This window comes from Mytilus edulis, chromosome 9 (genome assembly GCF_963676685.1).
Source record: "Mytilus edulis chromosome 9, xbMytEdul2.2, whole genome shotgun sequence".
NCBI lineage: Eukaryota > Metazoa > Mollusca > Bivalvia > Mytilida > Mytilidae > Mytilus > Mytilus edulis.
Window position 1 is genome coordinate 34,497,539 of NC_092352.1, and position 21,973 is coordinate 34,519,511.

The 21,973-nt window shown below is 32.0% G+C and overlaps 3 protein-coding genes across 4 annotated transcripts; 1 reads left to right on the plus strand and 2 right to left on the minus strand.

Moving 5' to 3' along the window:
* Positions 1-2,721: 2,721 nt before the first annotated feature.
* On the minus strand, positions 2,722-3,867 carry LOC139489935 (uncharacterized). The gene has a single exon (XM_071276781.1). It carries the CDS (start codon positions 3,865-3,867, stop codon positions 2,722-2,724), a length of 1,146 nt encoding a protein of 381 aa, XP_071132882.1.
* A 1,841-nt stretch (positions 3,868-5,708) lies between these two features.
* LOC139488199 (phenazine biosynthesis-like domain-containing protein 1) lies at positions 5,709-14,139 on the minus strand. 2 transcript variants are annotated; one of them, XM_071273657.1, is made up of 9 exons: positions 14,008-14,139; positions 12,506-12,602; positions 11,131-11,229; positions 10,331-10,443; positions 8,421-8,450; positions 7,946-8,034; positions 7,061-7,254; positions 6,637-6,699; positions 5,709-5,950 (listed from the first exon to the last, which is right to left on the minus strand). In XM_071273657.1, exons 1-9 carry the CDS (start codon positions 14,095-14,097, stop codon positions 5,835-5,837), a joined length of 891 nt encoding a protein of 296 aa, XP_071129758.1. In that variant the 5' UTR covers positions 14,098-14,139; the 3' UTR covers positions 5,709-5,834. The 2 variants fall into 2 exon arrangements, with proteins under 2 accessions (XP_071129758.1, XP_071129759.1); XM_071273658.1 differs by lacking the exon at positions 7,946-8,034 and adding an exon at positions 8,061-8,149.
* LOC139488198 (inter-alpha-trypsin inhibitor heavy chain H4-like) lies at positions 14,130-20,235 on the plus strand. The gene is made up of 2 exons (XM_071273656.1): positions 14,130-14,428; positions 17,129-20,235. Exon 2 carries the CDS (start codon positions 17,164-17,166, stop codon positions 19,231-19,233), a length of 2,070 nt encoding a protein of 689 aa, XP_071129757.1. The 5' UTR covers positions 14,130-14,428; positions 17,129-17,163; the 3' UTR covers positions 19,234-20,235.
* The last annotated feature ends 1,738 nt before the right edge of the window (positions 20,236-21,973 follow it).

Here is a 21,973-nt window from a genome sequence, read left to right on the forward strand (position 1 = left end):
GTAAATTTTATGGACACCATCACGATTTGGTGGATCCATACGATGTTTCGTTGACCAAACTAGCTAAGAACATTTTTACCACATGGTAGATTGTGTTTTGTCATAATGTCGTCTAATCTTTTAATTACCAAACGTGACTTATTCCCGATTGTGACTGTTTTGCCGAGTGTGAACTCGCATTACTATAAGACGTGGTACGGTACTTATCCATCCCAAATTCATGTATTTAGTTTAAATGTTTAATGTTATATTTGTAATTCTCATCGGATTTTGTCAAATGTGTTGACGTCTTTTCTATTATATTTATGTGTTATTGTAAAGAAAATTAATCACCGCCTTCATTTATCAGATTTGATTTCGTTCAAAGTAATCAGTACGATATTTTACGTTTGAAGTTAGATTCATAACAAACCTGACATAGTTTTATAATATAGTTAATTGCTACCTCAGTTTTATATTAATAAGAATTAAAATGTGCTTTGTTATTAAATGCAATATCAGTATTTAGTTCAAATATATAATCTTAAATTAATCCTAATTCTATCTTATTCATTCTTATGTGACGTCATTTTTCATTTTTCGATGCTCTGTTTTACTAATTCAAATGACGTCATTTTTTCGTCATTTTTCAGTTTCAAATAGGACGTCACTTGGCGTAGAGGTTTAAACGTATTCGGATGTGTCTACTTTTGTGTTTCAAATGTCTGGTTATGTAAATGTATTTCAGTTGTTTCCTGTAATTAGTTAATACTTCAGCTTTATCATGTACATCTTTTGAATATTCATTTTATTAAATTTACTGTTTGCAAAAGTATAAATTACTCTAAATTATAGGGATTTTCTGGTAACTTAACAGAAAACCCTTGCCGTTTTTGGCACAACCTTTTTGATCTTTTGGTCCTCGATGCTGTTCAACTTTGTACTCGTTTCGGCTTTCAAACTTTTGTATCTGTGCGTCACACATAGGTCTTGTGTGGACAAAATACACTTCTGGCGTATTAAAATTTTGAACTTGTTGCCTTTTGTTGGCTGTTGTTCGTGTGATTCTTTGTCAATTGTGTTCTCCAATTTATTTATATTGTAGTCCTGTGTTGTCATTTTGATGTTATATTTCACATGGCCATAAAAGTGCGAGGTTTGGCATGCCACAAAGCCAGGTTCAACCCACCATTTTTTCCTTTAAAAATGCCCTGTACCAAGTCAGGAATATGGTCATTGTTGTATTATAGTTCGTTTCTGTGTGTATTACATTATAACGTTGTGTCGTTTGTTTTCTCTTATTTTTGAGTGTAAATTCACATTGCGATAAGACGTGTCACGGTACTTGTCTATCCCAAATTCATGTATTTGGTTTTGATGTTATATATAAATGTTATATTTGTTATTCTCGTGGGATTTTGTCTATATGTGTTACATTTTAGTGTTATGTCGTTGTTCTCCTCTTATATTTAATGCGTTTCCCTCGGTTTTAGTTTGTTATCCCGATTTTGTTTTTTGTCCATGGATTTATGAGTTTTGAACAGCGGTATACTACTGTTGCCTTTATTTAGATTCGGCATATTAAAGAACCCCAATTATTCAATTTTTGATGAAATCGAACAAAGTTCAATTTTGGACCCTTTGGGCCCCTTATTCCTAAACTGTTGGGACCAAAACTCCCAACCTTCCTTTTATGGTCATAAACCTTGTGTTTAAATTTCATTGATTTCTATTTACTTATACTAAAGTAATGGTGCGAAAACCAAGAATAATGCTTATTTGGGCCCTTTTTGGCCCCTAATTCCTAAACTGTTAAAACCAAAACTCCCAAAATCAATCCCAACCTTCCTTTTGTGGTCATAAACCTTGTGTCGGAATTTCATAGATTTCTATTCACTTAAACTGAAGTTATAGTGCGAAAACCAAGAAAATGCTTATTTGGGCCCTTTTTGGCCCCTAATTCCTAAAATGTTGGGACAAAAACTCCCAAAATCAATCCCAACCTTCCTTTTGTGGTCATAAACCTTGTGTCGATTTCTATTCACTTTTACTAAAGTTAGAGTGCGAAAACTAAAAGTATTCGGACGACGACGACGACGACGACGACGACGACGCAGACGACGACGCCAACTTGATACCAATATACGACCAAAACATTTTCAATTTTTGCGGTCGTATAAAAAGATATGGGGCTGAACATATAAAAGTCAATCCCATCTGAGAACAACGTAGCATGCAATTCTTTTCTAAAATACAATTTCATAAACTGAAAATAAATTGTCTAAGCCATGCCAATACAAATCATCCGTCTGCGGTGACGACCAGCTGGTAGTAGCTTTCCAAGTTTACAAATGTCAGGTACACGATTTTATGGCTTAACTTTAGTTAGGAAAACAAAAAAGTATCTAACACATTGCAATATGCGGACGGAAAATCTCACTATAATGAGAGCAGCTTTAAAAAAAAAAGAAAGTTAAATATGTGCCCAGAATGCATTGAAGGTTTGGATTTCGGAATACAAAACCACGGTTGAAAGAAAAATAAGAAGTTTTTGTATAATTGCCCATGAGAAAAATATTCACAGAAACATAATGAAGGCGAGTTTTAATCTTATATTCTGTAAACTTTTACAAATAATGGTAGCAAAACAGTGAGAACTCTTTTTCAAAACAGAACGAACATGTATTGCAATAGATAATGTTATAAAGAAATTATGGGAAAACAGTATGTCCTGATATATATTCATAATCCTTTGACGGTTATACGAGAAATGTACATATATTTGTGTTTACATGTTTGATCGACACTATATGGGTATGTTTCAACAAACAGGTCACCTCTACGGTTCATCGACATAGAATATGGAAGAGAAATTCCTATATCAATTGATCTCTGAATTTTAATCAATTTTCCATAAATGTTCAAGATATGAAAAGCTTGATTCGCTATGTCTGAAATAATAGCGTTATCTCGTGCGGTAACTACCAGATCATATGGATTAAATAAACTATATGGGGATTCTTCTCCCTTGTACACCCAAGAAACACTACCATTTTTAGTTAGGAAAACAATGCGTCCTTCGAAATTTGAAGTCATGTCAATAATAAGCATATCCTCATCAGTGTTCGTTTTTATTCTCATTGGCGTTGAAATGATGCGTTTCCCCTTTTTGTCATATTCAAATACATTCTCTTCTTGTCCGTTTTTGTCAAATACTATTATCTGTCGTCTACTATCTTCATCTGATGAAACTTCTAACTCACCTTCTTCACGAACACCTATAATAACTTTATCGTCTTTGGTAATATGTATTGCACTGGGTGAAAACCCAGAACGCGAGAAAAATAGTTTTATTTTAAGTGAAGGTTTTAGAATCATGATTTTTCCTTCTTTTTCCATTGCTATCAGGATTTCTTTGGTCTTTGTAATGTCAAAAGCAATGTCAACAGCTTTGATGTCGACAATCTTTTTAATATGCAACTTTTCGCCTTTCTTTATTTCAACACAATAAAGTGACGACTCATCAATGACATAAAATTTCTCGTCTGACATTTCCACTATTCGCTTAATCATTTGTAGTGATGTTATGTGAGAACTCTTCAACAACAATTCTATTTCTTCGTTAGGATAAATAACTGTTTCTTCTCTAAATGATCCGAATTTTTCAATTAATTTGGGTGATAATGGCCTTCCCATGACAAATCTAGGGAAACATGCTGTCTGATCTTGTTGTACATCTGCATCTTGAAAGGTATTCAAAGTTCCTAATAATAAATCTGCACGCTTTGATCGTTGACAATTTAGCAGCAAATCCAACGTTTTGCTCAAATCTTCAGATTTACTACCAATTCCCGAAGTCTTACATTTCTCCTCTAGTTGATATAGCATATGTTTTGAATGGTCATCCAATAATTTTGTCAGATCTTCCTTCCTTTCGATTATTTTCTTTTTAGATTCTTCATATTTTTTCTGACCAATGTTTTTTATTGTTCGAATTGACGTAATTTTCCGTTTATATAACTCAATAAGTTTTGAAACTTGGCTTACTTTCTCTGTGTGTATTTGATCGGTATCAATTAACACGTGTTGTTGGTGTGTTTCGGATACACATTGCAAACACACAAAACTGTCACAGTCTTTACAGTAGCAACACCTGTCTTGGTTTACGTGCACACTACATTTTTCATATTCGATTTCTTTGTAAGTGTATTCAATGCTTGTCCCCACATCTTTTAATATCGATGATAAAATGAGTATCAGCAAGTTTAAATCTTGGATGCACATTTGATTTGCAAATATTGCACATTAATAGTTGACAACTGACACATTTCCATTTGACTTTTCCACTTGTTTGACATAAATGGCAGGATGAAATTATGTGTGCCTCATCCATTGCAGCTATAATAATAGTTAGATTGAACTGATTTGAAACGATTCATAATTTTTGGAACTGTAAACCAGATATCCGAAAAACCTTTGTTCTAACATTATGGTATTGTTAATTGTTTCCTTGTATTTTTTTTTCACTTACGCCTATATTTATATATATATACGTTTATATACGATTTTAATGAATCATTTGTATTGAAGCCAAATTCAAATAAAAAAAATAAAGTATGTACTTAAATGAACACGTTGATTAGTCATGAATAAACGAAAAAAAGATTCATTTTAAACTAACGTTATACGGTGTCGATTTTCATCATTTCCTTTGTACTTATTTTGATAAAGTTTTCAATGTCCTTTCACCTACTCGTAACAAAGTGATAATAGTGCAAAAGAATAAGTTAAGATTGAGGCAAACTTACAAAAATAAAATTTGAATTGTTAACAAATTGGCGTAAGATACAAAAGGGACATTAAAACTAAAACAAAATAATCTGACAACGCCAGAGCTAATAAAAAGAACTAACAGACAAAAAAGCAGACAAAGATGCACAAAACACAACATAGAAACTAAAGACTAAGTAACACGAACCAAAAAGAAAACCGGAGGGATGATCTGTAGTGCTCCGGAAGGGTAATCAGAAACTGGTCTGACTTCATATAGGCATGTCCTTATATATACTAGTCAACAAAATAAACGATACACAAGTTTGAACTCCGATTGATCATCGAAATATAACTAATAGGAAAAACTGTTAAATTGTCCAATAAAAACATTCATTCACTAAGGAAATCCATAAAGCTAAAAGAATTTGAGCAAACTTGAAAGTTAAATAATATTTATTTATTGAACACAGAGGTCGAATGTATTTTGGTGAAAATTATGACAAAAGTCGGCACTTAATTTCGAACATGAGAATTAAGTATTCAATTATCAGCAAAGGCATTCACAATGATAAGCAGACCATGTTAACTTTAAATTTTTAAGTTCCAACATTGATTTTTGAATTTTGTGGTAATTACGAAATCCAAAAAATAACTTTTGCTTTAAATCAATGGTTTTGATTAGAAAATAACACTCTGTAAAAGTTAGACCAATTGGGCATTTTTTTTACCGTGGAAAAGTATATCCAATATCATTATATTATATGGAAAGTACGTTGCCTTGTGTCGTTTCTTTTGCTGACTAGTGTATAAGATGTTTGATTGAAACTGGATTTGAAGCTATCTTAACCTCTCACTTGTATGACAGTCTCATAAAATTTCATTATATTGACAACAATGTGTGAGCAAAACAAACAGACATAATAAGTAAAACTGTCAAAAATTAGGGTGCACAGCCGTCAACATTGGGTTATAACTTTAATCACTATAAACAAAATAGCTACAAAATGGAACATATGCTCTCTATAGACAAAGTCAATATGATTTATTTAACATTCAGGAATAAAGACATACGATATTAGATATCACGAAAGGATAAAAGTGCCTTGTAGAACAATTGCACTTTGTCCAGTAAGGTTAACTCTTCCGTCATCCTTTATTTGTATCCGTACATCTCCGCCCCGCTTTGAGCATTGTCTCGCTGAAATACAATACAAATTAATAGCTAATTATTATGGTAAAGGTCTCATGTAACAAAAACATCCTTTTCTTAAGTTAAAACAATATTCCCTACTTCCAGTTGATAGTAGATCTAAATGTATGTTACTGTATAATTTTCAAAACTGCTATGTACTTGCTCAACATTTTTAAAGTTGCAAAAACCATACGTTACTTTGAAGTGATAGTGAACGACTTAGCTTGAGCTCTTTTGGAATGTGTCATAGATCTAATGTGTTCAATATTTATTAGATTTCTGTAAACTTTCACAGACAAAATTATCCTTTCAAGATTTATAAATATCACTTATTTTGTTCGCCCTATCTTATTATTAGTCATCTTGGTCTTAAAAACAAAATACATATTATGCAGGTTTAATAACATAATCAACAACACTCTTCATTATACAACAGAAACCCAAAGAAAAAGGCACAATGATTATAATTCAGTCTAAATCATGTCTCTTCGAAAATCACTTGACCTTATACTTTAACTATCCAACCGATCGGCAGTTGATAAAAGTGAAAATCGTTTCATAAAGACAGATTTTTGTATGTTTCTAAACGATAGTTAAATATCAGTCACAAACATATTTTTTCTGTTGTTATTCAATTTTAGCATTATAGAACACGAAGCGTAGATACGTTCGGTCCGCATATTTTCTCTTACCGTATAATGATTTCTTCTGTAAAACTTCTGACCAGTAAGCACCACTAACAGTATGTGCAGAACCTAATTGTAGTGTAAGAAAAGACAGATAACTCAAGCTATATTTGATAAAATATTCAATTCAAAATTGATTATAAAAATTATGAACTAACAGATGTTTTTTAGTATTATCAATATAAAGAATACCATGGAAACCACAAAAAACTCAGACTACACCAAACATCAAAAATTTAATAAAAGTATGTGTTAACAGAAAAAGACATCAACGAAATCACTACATAACCTTACCCACTACAAGTTTACTGGGTGAACAGAAATCTGAAACAATGTATATAATCTAATGAACTTAATCAATTATTATTTTAAAGGGGTATATATAAAATTACAACACAAAAATAGCATATTTTCTAAAAATAATTATCACCTGTCACAGGATCTTCTGGTATACCATTCCATGGTGCAAAATAACGCGAAATAAAATCGTATGCTTCGCCAGCCTTGTCAACACATCCATTGCCTATAGTCCCTTTCAATGTGATTATTACTCCCTTAACTTTACCCGTTGGTTCAGCATTCATCATTGCTGTAGTATCTGGTCTGAGTGATTCGAGTTCTAATCTGGAAAAGAAATGACCATGCACAATAAATTAAAACTCAAAATGTGTTTAGTTTTTTAATAAAATCGTGTCTCTCTTTTATAAAATCGTTCCACAATGAAATAAACAATATGCACTGTTTGGGGAAAACGTGAAGATTTGAAAAAAATCATTGAACATTAAAAATGTATGGGTATTTCCATTTTGTTATGCAAAACTTTGTGTGTTTTATATGTAAAAAGCTTTTGAAAGTTGGAAATTTTTATTAATGCCAGCAGTGAGTGATTTCAGAGATTTAAGTTTGTCGTGATTTTTTAGAGACACGAACCATTCAATGAAAATAAAACTTTAATCAGACTGAACCAACTTAACCAAAAAGTAAAATTAAGCACGTGAATTGCTTTGTATATCTGAAGTTATTTTAACAAATTTGTCCAATAAATTTGTTTACTTGTCAGCAGCCTTATCCTATAATAGAATATAGAATGCTCACTTGTGAATAAAACTTTGATTGGTTATGATTATTGACAATGTCGTAAATAATTTTTATAGTGCGATTAAATGATCAAGTACGAGACTTTCTTGGACCATATACACTAATCAGTTTCTAAGTTATGCTCATATTTTTGTCTTTCTCACAATATGGGCTTGCAATGAAGACTGGTCACAAAAGCACATATTAGTAAATACCATGACACTCAAAATCACCTTACCGTGTACAGTGGTCAGTCATTCTCACTAAAAGTTTCTTTGTAGATTGTGAATAATGGAGGGAATGTATTTTATTCTTTGGTAAAACGAGCTGAAAAATGTAAGCAGTAATCTTACCGAGTGGTACTATCATTTAAACGAATCAGTAAATTATGTGTAGTCTTGCAAATATAAACAGAGTGAATACGTGCAGTTGTACCGATATGCTAAAATGGAAAAATTTTAAGTAAATATTAGTGCTCGAGAATGCGTAATTCTAACGGGATTTTCTATTTCATTAGCACTAACAATACTAAAATACAAAAATGCATCATAATTTTTTAAAGTATAAAATAGAAAAATTAAAGTTCTCTAGCAGGTAAAGTCTAATCTTAATACTATTTAAAAAAAAAATCAAACATATAGTAGCATTATATATTTGACTTTACAATGTTCTAAAACAAAAAGGTAATATCAGAAAAGTCAATAAACTATTACCTGAAGGAGATTGGCAATCTCTTCCTCGTCCTACAAAAATAATTTGACATCTAAATCATTTCCATATCCAAAGCAAACACGAACATTAAATTTTACAAACGTGTTACCCTTAGCCTCCAGTTTCTTGAAACACTTTGTTCTGTTGGTCAAACAAAACAGTGACTGTTGTTGTCCGTGAAACTATCTAGTAACTGTACAGTATATACAATTAATTATATGTTGTATCTCTGAATAGAATCAAACTTGACACTCTAATGCCTGTTCGGAACAAGTAGCTTTTACGTCATACGAAAATTTAATACTTAGCTCATGACACAAGTAAATAAAGCCAGGTTTTTGTCGTTTCAGTACTCAGCAAAATACGTTTAAGAAATTAACATATATATAATGGTGTGTTTTAAAATAAAACATATTTTTTTCTGTTTTAAATTAAAACATATTTTTTGTCTGTTTTAAAACTTATTTCAATTTTAGTTCTTACATTAAAAAAGTAAAGCTAGTTAATTTACTATAGAAATTCATCCCTGTTGTATGACATCATTAATTAACCCCCTGGCTTCCTCAGTGAAACATGCATCCACACTGACCTTCCCGGCTCGACAAATATGTCCATAATTTATACAAGGCAAGACAATATAAAACATGTGTTTCCGCTAACCCTACCTACCCTAATATTTCATTTTGGAACTGTTAAAATTAGATAGATTCCCTAGCGGTGACCCGCTAAAAATGTTTGTAAAATATAATGATATTGCCTACCTACCCAACTTTTTATCAGCACGTTAGCAAAAACACTTGTATTATTATTTTTGGTCAAAGCGCCTGTTCATTGTGCTATGTCATTATTATATTTACTAAAAAATAAATTTATTTAAGTAGTCAAAAAAAGGTATCATCATTACATCTCCTTTGAAAGATGTATATCAATGAGAGTTGAAATAATGAAAATGTAAGCAAAGGCATATGCAAAGCTATATGGTGAGACATGTTGTGTTTATAGCGTGAGAGTCTCCTGCAATCCTAGCATCATACACTTGTAAATAAATGTTAAGTCTAAAAAGGTTATTTTAGCATCAGCTGACAAGTAGTTTACACCGTAAACTAGTCTGGTTAGGAGTTAAAAGATATTTTCTGATATTTTCCTGTATTTAATTTCAGAAATGTGAAGAAATTTTTCTAGCAATTATTCAAATAATGCTCAGACATTTTGCTTGCAGTTATTCCAGTACTGTTCAGTGTCTTTTCAAACAACTCATTTTGTTGTTGTTTTACAAAGGTAAACAGCTACATAAAGCAGTCTAAACATAAACTGAACAGTTCTTATTTGACTGTTATCGCTGTGGATAATTCTAAAAAATTGACTGAAAGACTTTACATAAAAATGAGAAAGGAAACGGGGAATGTGTCAAAGCGACAACAACCTGACCATAGAGCAGACAACATACATGTCTAATATGTTTTTCAGTTTTTCAGTAGATGTTCTATTCAAATTGACCATTTCAGTTCAAAATTCGTTTACTAGGTATTGTTATCCCAAAATACAAAGTATGTGTCAAGACGTTCATTTATACTAGTAGTTGAAAAGACCAGATCATAATAATCTCAAATTTTCTCCTGGGTTTCGTCTTTTTTTAGGCCAAACAAACAACTGCCGTTTATTATTTCAATCATGGTATATATGATTATATATGATGTGTTTACGTTAACATTGCTTGTATACCGTTCTTTAATAAGATATGGGGTTTTGGGGTTTATATTATTAAATAATGTAGTCAAACGATGGATTAAAAGACATCAAGGCAATATTTATCATTGTAAACTTCAACTCTTATTTAATAAACTTAGAAAATAACACAATATATGTTGATGAAAACTGTTTCATTCCAAAGCATTTTAAAGCAAATATTCACCTGATTCTCTGGTGGGTTCAGTGGAAAGTTCATTGTAATACCATTGGGATGTGCACGTTCTGTTATCAACGGTCCACTGGCACTATCAAAAGTTATTCTGTCTGACTGATTGTCTATAAACAATTAACACGGGGTTTCAGTAATAGCTCTCTTCGTACTTGTAGATTAATTTTAAAAGTATCTTAAACGCTTGATGAGTGGGCGTATTTGAGGCATTTTCTTCCGACGAAAGGCTTTTTACCAAGCAGATGATTATATTCGGTAATTTTTTGGCACCAAATATAATATTTGAAAACAAATTTGTAAAACATTTTTCCTCTCATTTTTTTCCGATAGCCTTGGAATCTTTGTCCAAATGTAAACTGTTAAAGCTTTATTAGTATAATTTGAGGTTGTTCTAACATGAGTCCAAATTAGTTATAATTTATCAAATATGTACATCTGAAGATTATTCGAAACTTAAATTTTCAGTATTTATTCAAAAAAATAATCAATTTTTCTCGAGAAAAATTTATAATTTTCATGCTACCACAAAATAATTGATATCTTTTCATAGATGTTCTTTGATTCAAAAGTTTACAAAAACATGTTATTTGCAATAATCAATTTTACCTGAATATTCGATGAAAGGTTTATCCATCAGTAGTGTTAAGCAATAAATTACTATTTGCTTTTATCATGAAGTTGGTGTATAGAAATTTCTAAAATTGTTTAAAATTCTCTTGATCGTGTATAAGGGGGTTAAAAAATATGTCAAAAACAATATTGATAAAAACTATTAATTTAGTTGTTTTACTTACTGAGCTGGTAAAACAAAACAGAAGCAGATGCTACCGTTGCATGGCCGCACAGATTAACCTCATTTGTTGGTGTAAACCATCGAATTCTAAATCGATCACCTACATATTAAAGAAATCAAAATGAAGAATATAATTCAGCTAGAACAAGACACTACTTGAACTGAAGATGACTTCATAGCTCACGTGACTAATGCTGGTGCAAACATCTGTGCCAATGGTTTGAACAGTTACAGACACAGTTCGTAATTCTATTACGTTCTTTTATGTAGTGTCCTAAATTAATCTAAGTTATGTGTTGTTATTCTGTGGTTAACATATAGAAATGTACTGTTGTTTTATTTATAATTGAATTCTCTGTCTTTTGTGTTCTTGCATTTATTTGTACTGTATTTCCTTTATGTAATGTTGTCATTTTAGTTGTGTATTTAACATTGCCATAAAACGCTGAGGTTTGGCTAGCCACAAAAACCAGATTCAATCCACCATTTTTCTTAAATGTCCTGTACTAAGTCAGGAATATGGCAGTTGCTAATTAATAGTTAATTTCTATGTATGGTGCACTGTTGTTTGTTTTTTGTTGCACTTCTGTTTTCTGTTTTTTCATTGTTACCCTCTTATAGATAATGTATAAAAAAGAAGATGTGATTGCCAATGAGACAACTGTGTTTCCCTCAGTTTGAGTTTACTACTGTTGCCTTTATATACTATTTGAAAACTGAATAAAACTTTTATTCAGATGATAGCAAATCCTCAAAATCGATACCATTAATGGAGATATATGACATCTCGTAATATTTGCTCTAAAACACTAGTTACCCCAACACTAGTTCGGCTGACATCCCTTAACTGTATTATAAGCAGTAAACCCCTCGAATGATATTCATAACTGTAGTAGAATAAAATCTTTCTTCTTGGTAAGGCTTTCATCTTTGATCCTTGTACTGTGTAGTTCGTTGTTTTTGAAAATGATTAAGCTTAATTTGATGCATAACTTTTATAAATATCGCTTGAATTTGCCTTTAACTACTATAACCAAAACTACATCCACATTACCGCGTTTACTACCACCGACGAATTCGACGTTTTTTTTTCTATTCATGAACAACACATATATTGTCATTCGAATCGCAGGAACATATCAACCTACCAGAGTACCTGCATTGTCCACACACAGACTTTGGTTAATTCATCTTTAAAATAATTTGTTGTTACAGTGTATGTTTTTCTGTTTTTTTGTGTTTTCTTTTCTTATGTGTAAGTTTTTGTCGTTCCTTCTTCGACTACAGTGAAATAGATGGCAAGACTTGTTTTTTTTTTCTTTTTTTTCTCTACACCTAAGATTTTTTAATTAATGTTTATAAAAATAAATTCCAACCTAATGTGAATCCTGTCTGACATGTATCTATGATATATACGGTTTCAGATAAATTCATTTCAGCTGCTATCTGCTGCAATTTTTCTTCTGACAATAACTGTGAAGAAAACAAGGAAATGAAATGAGAATTTTAGTATTTTAAAAATGACTACAGGTTAAAAGGGTCATATAATGATGCAAAATCTAAATATCAAGTAGTACTTGAAATCACAAAAGAGGATCATGATTACACGTTCAAAGAGAGGATTGTATAAATCAACTTAAATAATTCAAATGCTTGTATCTGTATGAGTACGTTGAAGATACCAATTCTGGCTTTTAAAGTGAAAGTTGTTTTTGTCAACATTTTCCTATAAATTTGCGACAACTTAATTTGATTGACGAAGAGGAGGAGGTCGGACGAAAGGCCATAATTTGAGAATGAATAGCTTGACCTGGTAGGAGTTGAAAATAAATAACCTTGCAGAAGTCATTAAGAAAGAAAATAACTATTTGCAACACAAAAATGCAGAAGACAGTTGTGTACAAAAATGAAAAAAAATATACGCTCCGCAAGTCAAAATAAATAAATAAGAATGCATCGGCTAGGATAAAATTTGATGAAAAAATAAGTTTGACAGGAATTTTGATTAAAAACAAATAGCAGGATCAGCAACTTCGCAGAAAAAAGACTTTATCTAATGTGATCCGTACAGGCAGGATGACAATTTCTATAAATGAAAGTCAGAATAAAAAAAAAAAAAAAAAAGGCCGAACCAAATAGAGTGGAAAATAAAAAAACAGGACCGACATAACAACTAAAAAAAGGCAGGACTAAAATGTTCATTCTAGACTCACACCATAGTACTATAATTGTTCATGATTACTTCATCATTTTACATTGAAAACAAAAACATTTAATAGTGTATAAAAACTCATCACAGATACCAGGACTCGCGCGTTTCGTCTGCAAAAGACCCATCAATGACGCTCGAATCCAACAAAGTTAAAAAGCCCAAATAAAGTACGAAGTTGAAAAGCATTGAGGATCAAAATTCCTAAAAGTTTTGCCAAATACAGCTAATTATATAAGGTAATCTATGCCTGAGGTAGAAAAGCCTTAGTATTTCAAAATATTCAAAATTTTGTAAACAGTTAATTTATAAATATAACCATATCAATGATAATTCATGTCAGCACAAAAAGTGATGACTACTGGGCTTGTGATACCCTTGGGGAAATAAATCTCCACCAGCAGTATGTAAGCTAATAATGTTCAACAAAACTATACGGCAATTCAAGACTTTTGAGTCAGGAAAAATAAATTGAAATACACAGGTTCTTAAACCATACAGCGGTGCATGATAGTGACCGTCGGATTTATATTTAAATACATACATAATACAGAAAAAGAGATGAATATGAAACAGTACTGACCCAATGACACAATGACACAAATAACTAAAGGATATATAGAGGTCAACATAGTTTTTCACTTTCTTCCTATTACAAAACAAACCTACTTTTTCATTATTGACCAGACATACTGCTGCTGGATTTCCCTGGAATGGAACATCTGTAAAAGCGTCTACCGTGTAGATCGGTAGCTCCATTTTTCACGTTTCGCCGTTGTGGGTTAATAATTAGTACGTTCACGATGAAGAAAAAATAGGTCATTTTAAAGCGACAGTCAATTTAATAGAGAAAATCATTGAAGAATTAATGAGAATTAGGATTATAGAAATAAGTCCAATTACTTAAATAGTCAAAAACGAGTTGTTAGTTTATTATATTTTAACTGTTTTGTACATGAATGATCAGTTGATTTCTGTAAGATCCACACGGAATCTACCCGTATTGTGGTCTGTATTTATAGTCTATTTATGTTTATTGAATATGAGAATATGACGCAGTAGTAATATCAATATATACTTTTTGAAATGGGTAAGTTGATTCAATTATTCAACTTTCAAGGCTTGCACATTAAAGCTATAGTTTGTTAGATATTTTTTATTGCGAGTAACAGTATTTGATAAACATAAATTACAAAAGAAATCAGAATGCTTGCATTAACCTCAATTTCTACTTTCGGTTTGAATCATTGTTATGTTTACATATGTGGTATGATACTAAACCCATAACGGAAGGAATTGTGCTTTTTCATATGACGAAGACACAATCTTTATGTAGAATTTACTTAGGTGGACTATTAAATTTACTCTCCTATTATTGACTATCTTGTCTAGTTTGGACTATAAGCGCATAGATTAAATTTATCAGGAACGTCAGTAAATAAACTTAATTGTATTGCTACATTGTATACACCTATACAAAAAGAATGAAATGCAGGTTGCATTATCCTCCTTCATACATATTAGATAATGATTCATAGTTTGGTGACTTTGTTGATAGCATCTACCTCATTAACATTTTAGAGAAAGGATATAACGGATACAGATAACTCTGAATCATTAAACTTACAAATTAACAGCGAGTGTTGCTTGAGAAACAATTTTTAATATGAACGAAACCAGAGATGATTTCAGATAAACGAAAGTGGACTTTTATATATATGTATTAATTCATCAACCTGCAAATCCCGTCCCTTTAATTCGATTTTCCATGGCTTATATTTCCTATCTTCATTTTCTTGATAGAGGGATAATACTTACAAAAAAAAGCTGCATTCTCATTAAGAGTACATTAGTTCACCCCTGGAATCTCCCATTAGAATTTTCTCAATTTTTTTATGCATTTCTTGACAATTCAATAATTTGCTAATAATGGTTACACACCAAATGAGTTGACGAAGACAGCAAGTTCCTCTCATTGTTGAAGACTTTACTACAAGTATCAAGATGAAGAACTGCAATTAAATTCTGTTCCTTTTGTATTACGGAAAAAATGTTTTTATTGTTGTATAATCTTCGTCCACATCGTATTATCTAATCCAGTTAAACGTTTACGTGAAGACAAACATTTATATTAAATGAAATGGTGTGGGTATTTCTTGTTTTATATTTCAAAAAACGAATTAACAAAAAGGGGATAACGCATGCTAGTGAGAAACATTGTGACCGTAAACATTTTCTTCTTTTTGCGTTATTTTTAAAAGATACAGGCGGGACTCTTTCTCAAAGCTTTCATCTGATTTTTTTTCTGTATTTAACCGAATTTAGTTTAGCCAAATAAGAAAGACTATTTAATAAACCTGTCTGTTTTCTGTTGCAAAATAAACTGAATTGCTACGTAAAGATACATGCCAGGGCCGTAACTACCTATGAGGCAGGGGAGGCAGTTGCCTCCCCTGAATTTTCTACACCAATTTTTTTTTAAAGTAATAAAATGAAATACTGACAAAATGTATACAAAGAACTGGAATTTATATTATAAACACCACAAGTTTACAGTTTTAACAGTGTTATCATGATACGTGACATATCTGTTATTTTCCGGATTTTTGATCGAAAGTGAACCGTTTCAGTATTTAAAAAAAAAATCAGGTGGCCGCCCGTCTGTTATTCAGTATTCGTTCGAGAACACATATGAAACTTTGCAGCAATGCTTTCGACAATTTTGAATAAAACTTAACTATTCACATTTATTTAGGGGCTCAATTAAGCAGAGGAAGTTCCCTTTGTATTGTGAATCTTTTATAATATCGGAAATTTGTTACCGGCTGTATCAACTGTTGGGTCAACGTCACCCAATAGTACGAGAACATTATGGTCAATACCTTAGTAGTTAAACACTCTCATTCGTTGTAGCAGGGACTTTCTATACTAAGTATATACTAGTTTAGAAAATCCCTGGTTGTAGTTATATACATGTCTGTTCAGCTTTCAACAATATTGAAATTCAAGGTCCTCGATAAAAAAAGATCTTGCGTTCTATGATCTTGCTGTATATATTTAACTTACCAGTTTGATTTCTAACAAAAATATCTTTAAATACAGATAATAATTGTTTGCATAAAAATTGCTTCCAGGATCCAGCAATACTGATGTTTCTCTGAGTAAGGAAATCGAAGGAAAACGGGTGATTTTTGCAATATTGAGAAAAAAATCCGCGGTCACAATGTATTTAATGTTAATAATTATAGGTCAAACAACGGCCTTCAAGACGGAGCCTATTCTCACCCCGAACAGCAATCTCAGCTTGTTTTTGCATAAAAAATAAATGTTTCCAGGTTCAAGCATACTGATGTTTCTTAAAGTAAGAAAATCGAAGGAAAACGGGTGATTTTTAGCCATTTTACTGAGAGAAAAAAAAATCGGCGGGGGGCTGCGACCCCCAACCCCTCTATCTTAGGGGCCTCAGTCGGCGGCCCACAAACCCTGCCTCCCCTGAATTCAAACCCTAGTTACGGCCCTGCATGCTATTGTATCTACATTGTTTTACCTTTGTATACTTGTACCACAGTTAGTATACAGTTCCTCCTAAATAAAATAAAAGGATAATACAATTTAAAAAAAAAACAGCAGAACTTTAACAAGATGATTGATTTATGCTTAAAGTCCAGACGATAATATCTCAGTCGGTATTCTAAAAAATGCGTTTTCTAATAAGAATTTAAAAAAAAACAAAAAAAAACTCAGGTTTAACGAAACATATGTCAATGCCACTTATTGTTTTTGTTTTCAGATTTTACAATGTAAGGGTGCATAACAGAATTCATAATGACAATGCGACTATTTCTAATAAGTGTGTTTACCGTTTTAATTGTATTATGTAGCTGTGATGACGCAGTAGTTGTGCCGAGAGTGAAAATTGCATCTATGCATGTAGAAAGCAAGATCCATGCACGAATGGCACGTGTTCTTGTAACAACTCAGATGAAAAACTTTGCAAATCATAGCCTTGAAACACAATTTACTTTCCAGTTACCGGACACGGCTTTTATTTCTAATTTCACTATGTATGTCGGAGACAAAAGCATAACAGCCATTGTAAAAGAAAAGAAAGAAGCTAACAAAATCTATGAAGAATCAAAGCAGCAGGGAGTTTCTGCTGCTAAAATAGACCGCCAAGATGATAAACCAAACAGAGAAATGAAAATATTTACTGTTTCTGTTAATGTTGCCGCAGAGAGCAAAGCAATCTTCAAGCTTCAGTATCACGAATTGCTAAGCAGAAAATTTGGATATTATAAACAAAGAATAAGTTTTCAACCGCGCCAAATTGTTCAGGATCTTGTGTTTCGCGCCAAAATATTTGAACAGGAAGGTATCAATAGGTTTCATTACACAATGCCAGGATCCAACATGACTGAAACTAGCTCAAACGAGTTAACGACAGTTAAAGCTTCGGACAATACTAGAGAACTTTATTTCAAACCAGCAGTTGACTATCAAAAAGCCCGCGACATCAGTAAAGGAATATCCGGTGAAGTTGTTTTATATTATGACGTAGAACACAACAGTGTCGGTGGTATTATTTTACAAGAAAACGAATACTTTGTTCACTATTTAGCACCTTCTGGTTTCTCTGTACTTCATAAAAACATTATTTTTATAATTGATATCAGTGGGTCAATGCAGGGACTAAAAATTGAACAAACCAGACTTGCAATGCTTTCTATTTTGGGTCAGTTACACCCAGGTGATTATTTTAACATTTTATTGTTCGATAATAACGTAAAAGAATGGTTTTCTGAACCCATGTTAGCTACTTTGAATAATGTAAACTTAGCAAAAATGTTTGTTCACGATAAGGTCCATGCAAGAGGTAGTACAGATATAAACAGTGGTCTATTGAGAGGAATATCTTTACTGGATATAACCCAGAGTTTAGGGGGTACTAGGGGCAATATCATAGTGTTTCTTACAGATGGTCGCCCTACTTCCGGGATTACAAATACAAAAAGTATTCGACAAGGTGTTACCACTGCAAATAAACACAAATTTTCTATATTCTCATTGGGTTTCGGTTTTGATGTAGACATGCCTTTCTTGAAAGCGCTTTCTTGGGAAAATGGTGGATTCGCACGCAGGGTTTATGAAGAAAGTGATGCGGCAAGGCAACTAGAAAGTTTCTACAAAGAACTCGAGAATCCAACGTTGATTGATGTCAAAATTGATTATCCAAACAACGCCGTTGAATTGTCGTCATTGACTTCGACACGATTTCCACAATATTTTCAAGGTTCTGAGTTAATTATAGCTGGGAAAATCAACGACCATTTCCAATCGCAACTAGATGCTCACGTCCAGGGACAGGGGTCAGTTACAAATCTGGACACCAACATTAATTCTACAGCCTTAAAAGTTGGGAATGTAATGGAATCATCTATTATGGAAAAATTATGGGCGTATATGAAGATAAACGATCTTCTGAAAGAAACTGCGCTAACTGACGATGACGTTATGAAGAGGGTGTTGCGAAACAAAACACTGGAGTTATCGTTGAAATATAATTTTGTTACACCTCTGACGTCCATGGTTGTAAGCGAAACATTATTGCCAAGAAAGATTGCATATGAGCATGGCATCCTTAATGACCCCGGAGTTGCTCCATCTCGCGGTAGAAAGATCTACTATAAATCTAAGGCTGGTAGAGTTTTTCATTCTCAGTCGTCAAATTTCGCACATCAACCTTATCCTAGGTCTGATACCCAAGCACTTTCACCCGATCTTGACCAGCATGGGATTCAAAAAGACTCCAATGGTGGAAGCATACTTGAAATAAGATTACCTACAGTTTACTGTGTCATTTTGCTTCTTCAATTTTTGAGTTATTTTAGTAGATAAGAAAGTCATATTAAACCAGATCTAGTAATTAAGCTAGTTTAACCCCAAAAAATGATAAACCTTTCCCTGAATAATGTTTTGCCTTGTATGTAGATTTATCTATAACCGAGCTTTCATATCTCAATTTATACGTTTTCACTTAGACTATTTGAGGATTGCTGGTGCTTAAAATAATGGGGTAAAAACATATATATAATAAGACTTTTTGGCTACATTTTTTTTTTTTTTTTTTTACATTTTGTTCTGGTAAGTTCTATCATTACATGATGTTCTAAAATCAAAAATACACTCAATCTTTGTTAAAAGTTGAAATTGCAACTAGGATATACCCATGTCATTTTTAAATGTAAAATTAACATTAAAATGAAAATCTTTCAAACTTCATATAACCAATATTGGACAAATAATTTGTATATAAAAATATTAATGCAAAATGCAAAGAGAGAGAGGTACACTAACATACATTATATGAAAATTTATATATAAATAAGACATAGTTCTATGTTTCCCCAAACTTGCATTTTTCGCTGGATGTTTAAATAGATTTATGAACAAACAAAATCATGAACAAAATCTGGCTGTATAGTCATTATGCTTTATGTTTTTTTGTCTTACATATGAAGTGTACGCATGTATGCTCTGCTAAAAATGGTCAAGAATGGCCGTGTGTTGTGGTGAAAAAAATATTTGTTCCATGATTTTTTTAATATTTTCTTTTTTATTATAATAGTTTTAATAAAATTGTGTTTGTATATTTTATAAGACACACCTATTTTATAAATTCATCAACAAAATCTGGTTGTATAGTTTTAAATACGTGTGTATGCTTTAGATTTTTGTCTTAAACGTAAATTGTACGCATGTATGCTACTTCTAAGAATGATCAACATGGCTTTCACTATACATATGTGTTGTGGTGAAAAAAAATATTTGTTACATGATTTTTTTAATATTTTCTTTTTTATAATAACACTTTTAATAAAATTCTGTTTGTATATTTTATTGATATACCTATTTTTATAAATTCCGGTTGTCAATTGTATGCTTCAATCATTGTAATAGCTTGTGTCATGAGTGGTATCGTGGTAGTGTGCTGAAATCATGTCTTTTGTACCAGACAATGCCCAGCTAAAGACTTTAAAACAAGTATTAGCTGCTACTCCGTCAAAGTGAACGGTATTTGGAGAAAGAAAGAGCAGAAATGTGTTGGCTCAGAGGCGAATACTTACAGAACATGTATTTTTATCTTAATTAATCAGTAAGCATATTTTCCGTCCTCCTTCGGCTTCTACCTCGAGAAAGAACTACCTTTTATTTGGCTAAATTTAATGCATTTGTGTATAGTTTTCTTCTTATAATGCACTTTTGATGTTTACCTTGAATGAGCATTTCACTAAAGCTAAAAATTGCGAGGATGTACAAAAATATTATGCCTTTTTTGACAAGCTGGCTGTCCTGCTCTAACTGCATGTTCTGGGTGATTCTATGAATATTTATAACTGTATGTAAAGCTTCTCACACGCAGAATCGGGGTTAGAAGTGGCGAAGTCTAAATAAAAAATGTTTCGGGTTTTGGAACTGACTAATAATAATAAAACAATGTTATAAAGGCAATATACACAACAATTTACAATGCAAAATAAGCAAATATGCTTACAGTAACTTGAAACAAGTACGCAACTTGCTAATATAATATAGTATCCCCGGCTTAGTATATTTCTAGGATTTCGATTGGTTAACGCACGTCGTTACAAAACCCATGGCCCCTTGGTGTTGCTAACCCATATCCCCGGACGTTGCTAACCATTATCCCGGGGAACTTCACGCAAGTTTTCCTTAGTTCCATGATCCCTCCGCAAATCTGGACATTACAAGGTAGATACGAAGTTTAAAGAATTTTGAATTTAATTTGGTACTCACATTTTTCCAGAAATGAGCAGGGACCGATACTCGCCTTGATTCATTACCTCACATGACATCTCCACTCCCAACGCGCGTGTTTATCTTTCATCTTTATTCACTTATTCTATTTAAAAACAAAAAAGAATTAAAGGTATTAATTATTAGTTTATTCTCCGTATTGTGTTATATTTCTTTTGACTCTTTAAAGACACGTTTGGTGTGATTATTTCATGAGCAAATTTAAATAAAACACAGATACCTTAAAAACACTAAAACAAAAACTGAGACTCACTATGCAGACCCTCCTTCTTCTTTTTTGTATATGTATGTGTTATCCCTTTCTTCATCTATGAATTGTGCTATTCAAAAATGTATCATGGGTCTTACTAAAGGGAAGTTACTCAGTATTGAAACTTGTTTTAAAAAATACAAGTGTCTCTTATCTTAATAAAACAATTTTCTTTTTTTTACTTTAAAGAGAACTTTCGTAACTCCTTTTTGTTTGTTGTTAATGCTGAAGTAATTGTAAAAGATAAATATATTGAAGTCATTGTTTCGATTATGTGCAAAACTTAAAACAAGTAAAAAATCACTGGGACATTTAAATGTACTTACAAAAGCAAAAATATTCTAACAATATGCACATGCAACCCGTGAAATAGTTTTTTTTACGATTGTTACTGATATGAGTGTCATTGTTCCAACGGAAGATGTATGCTTTTATTAAAGATTAAAATTATAAAAAAAAATGTTGACTTCTGCACCCCTATTTTAGACATTTTTACCTATGTCCGTTTGTTTTATTCACACATTGCTGTCAATATTATTGAAATTAATG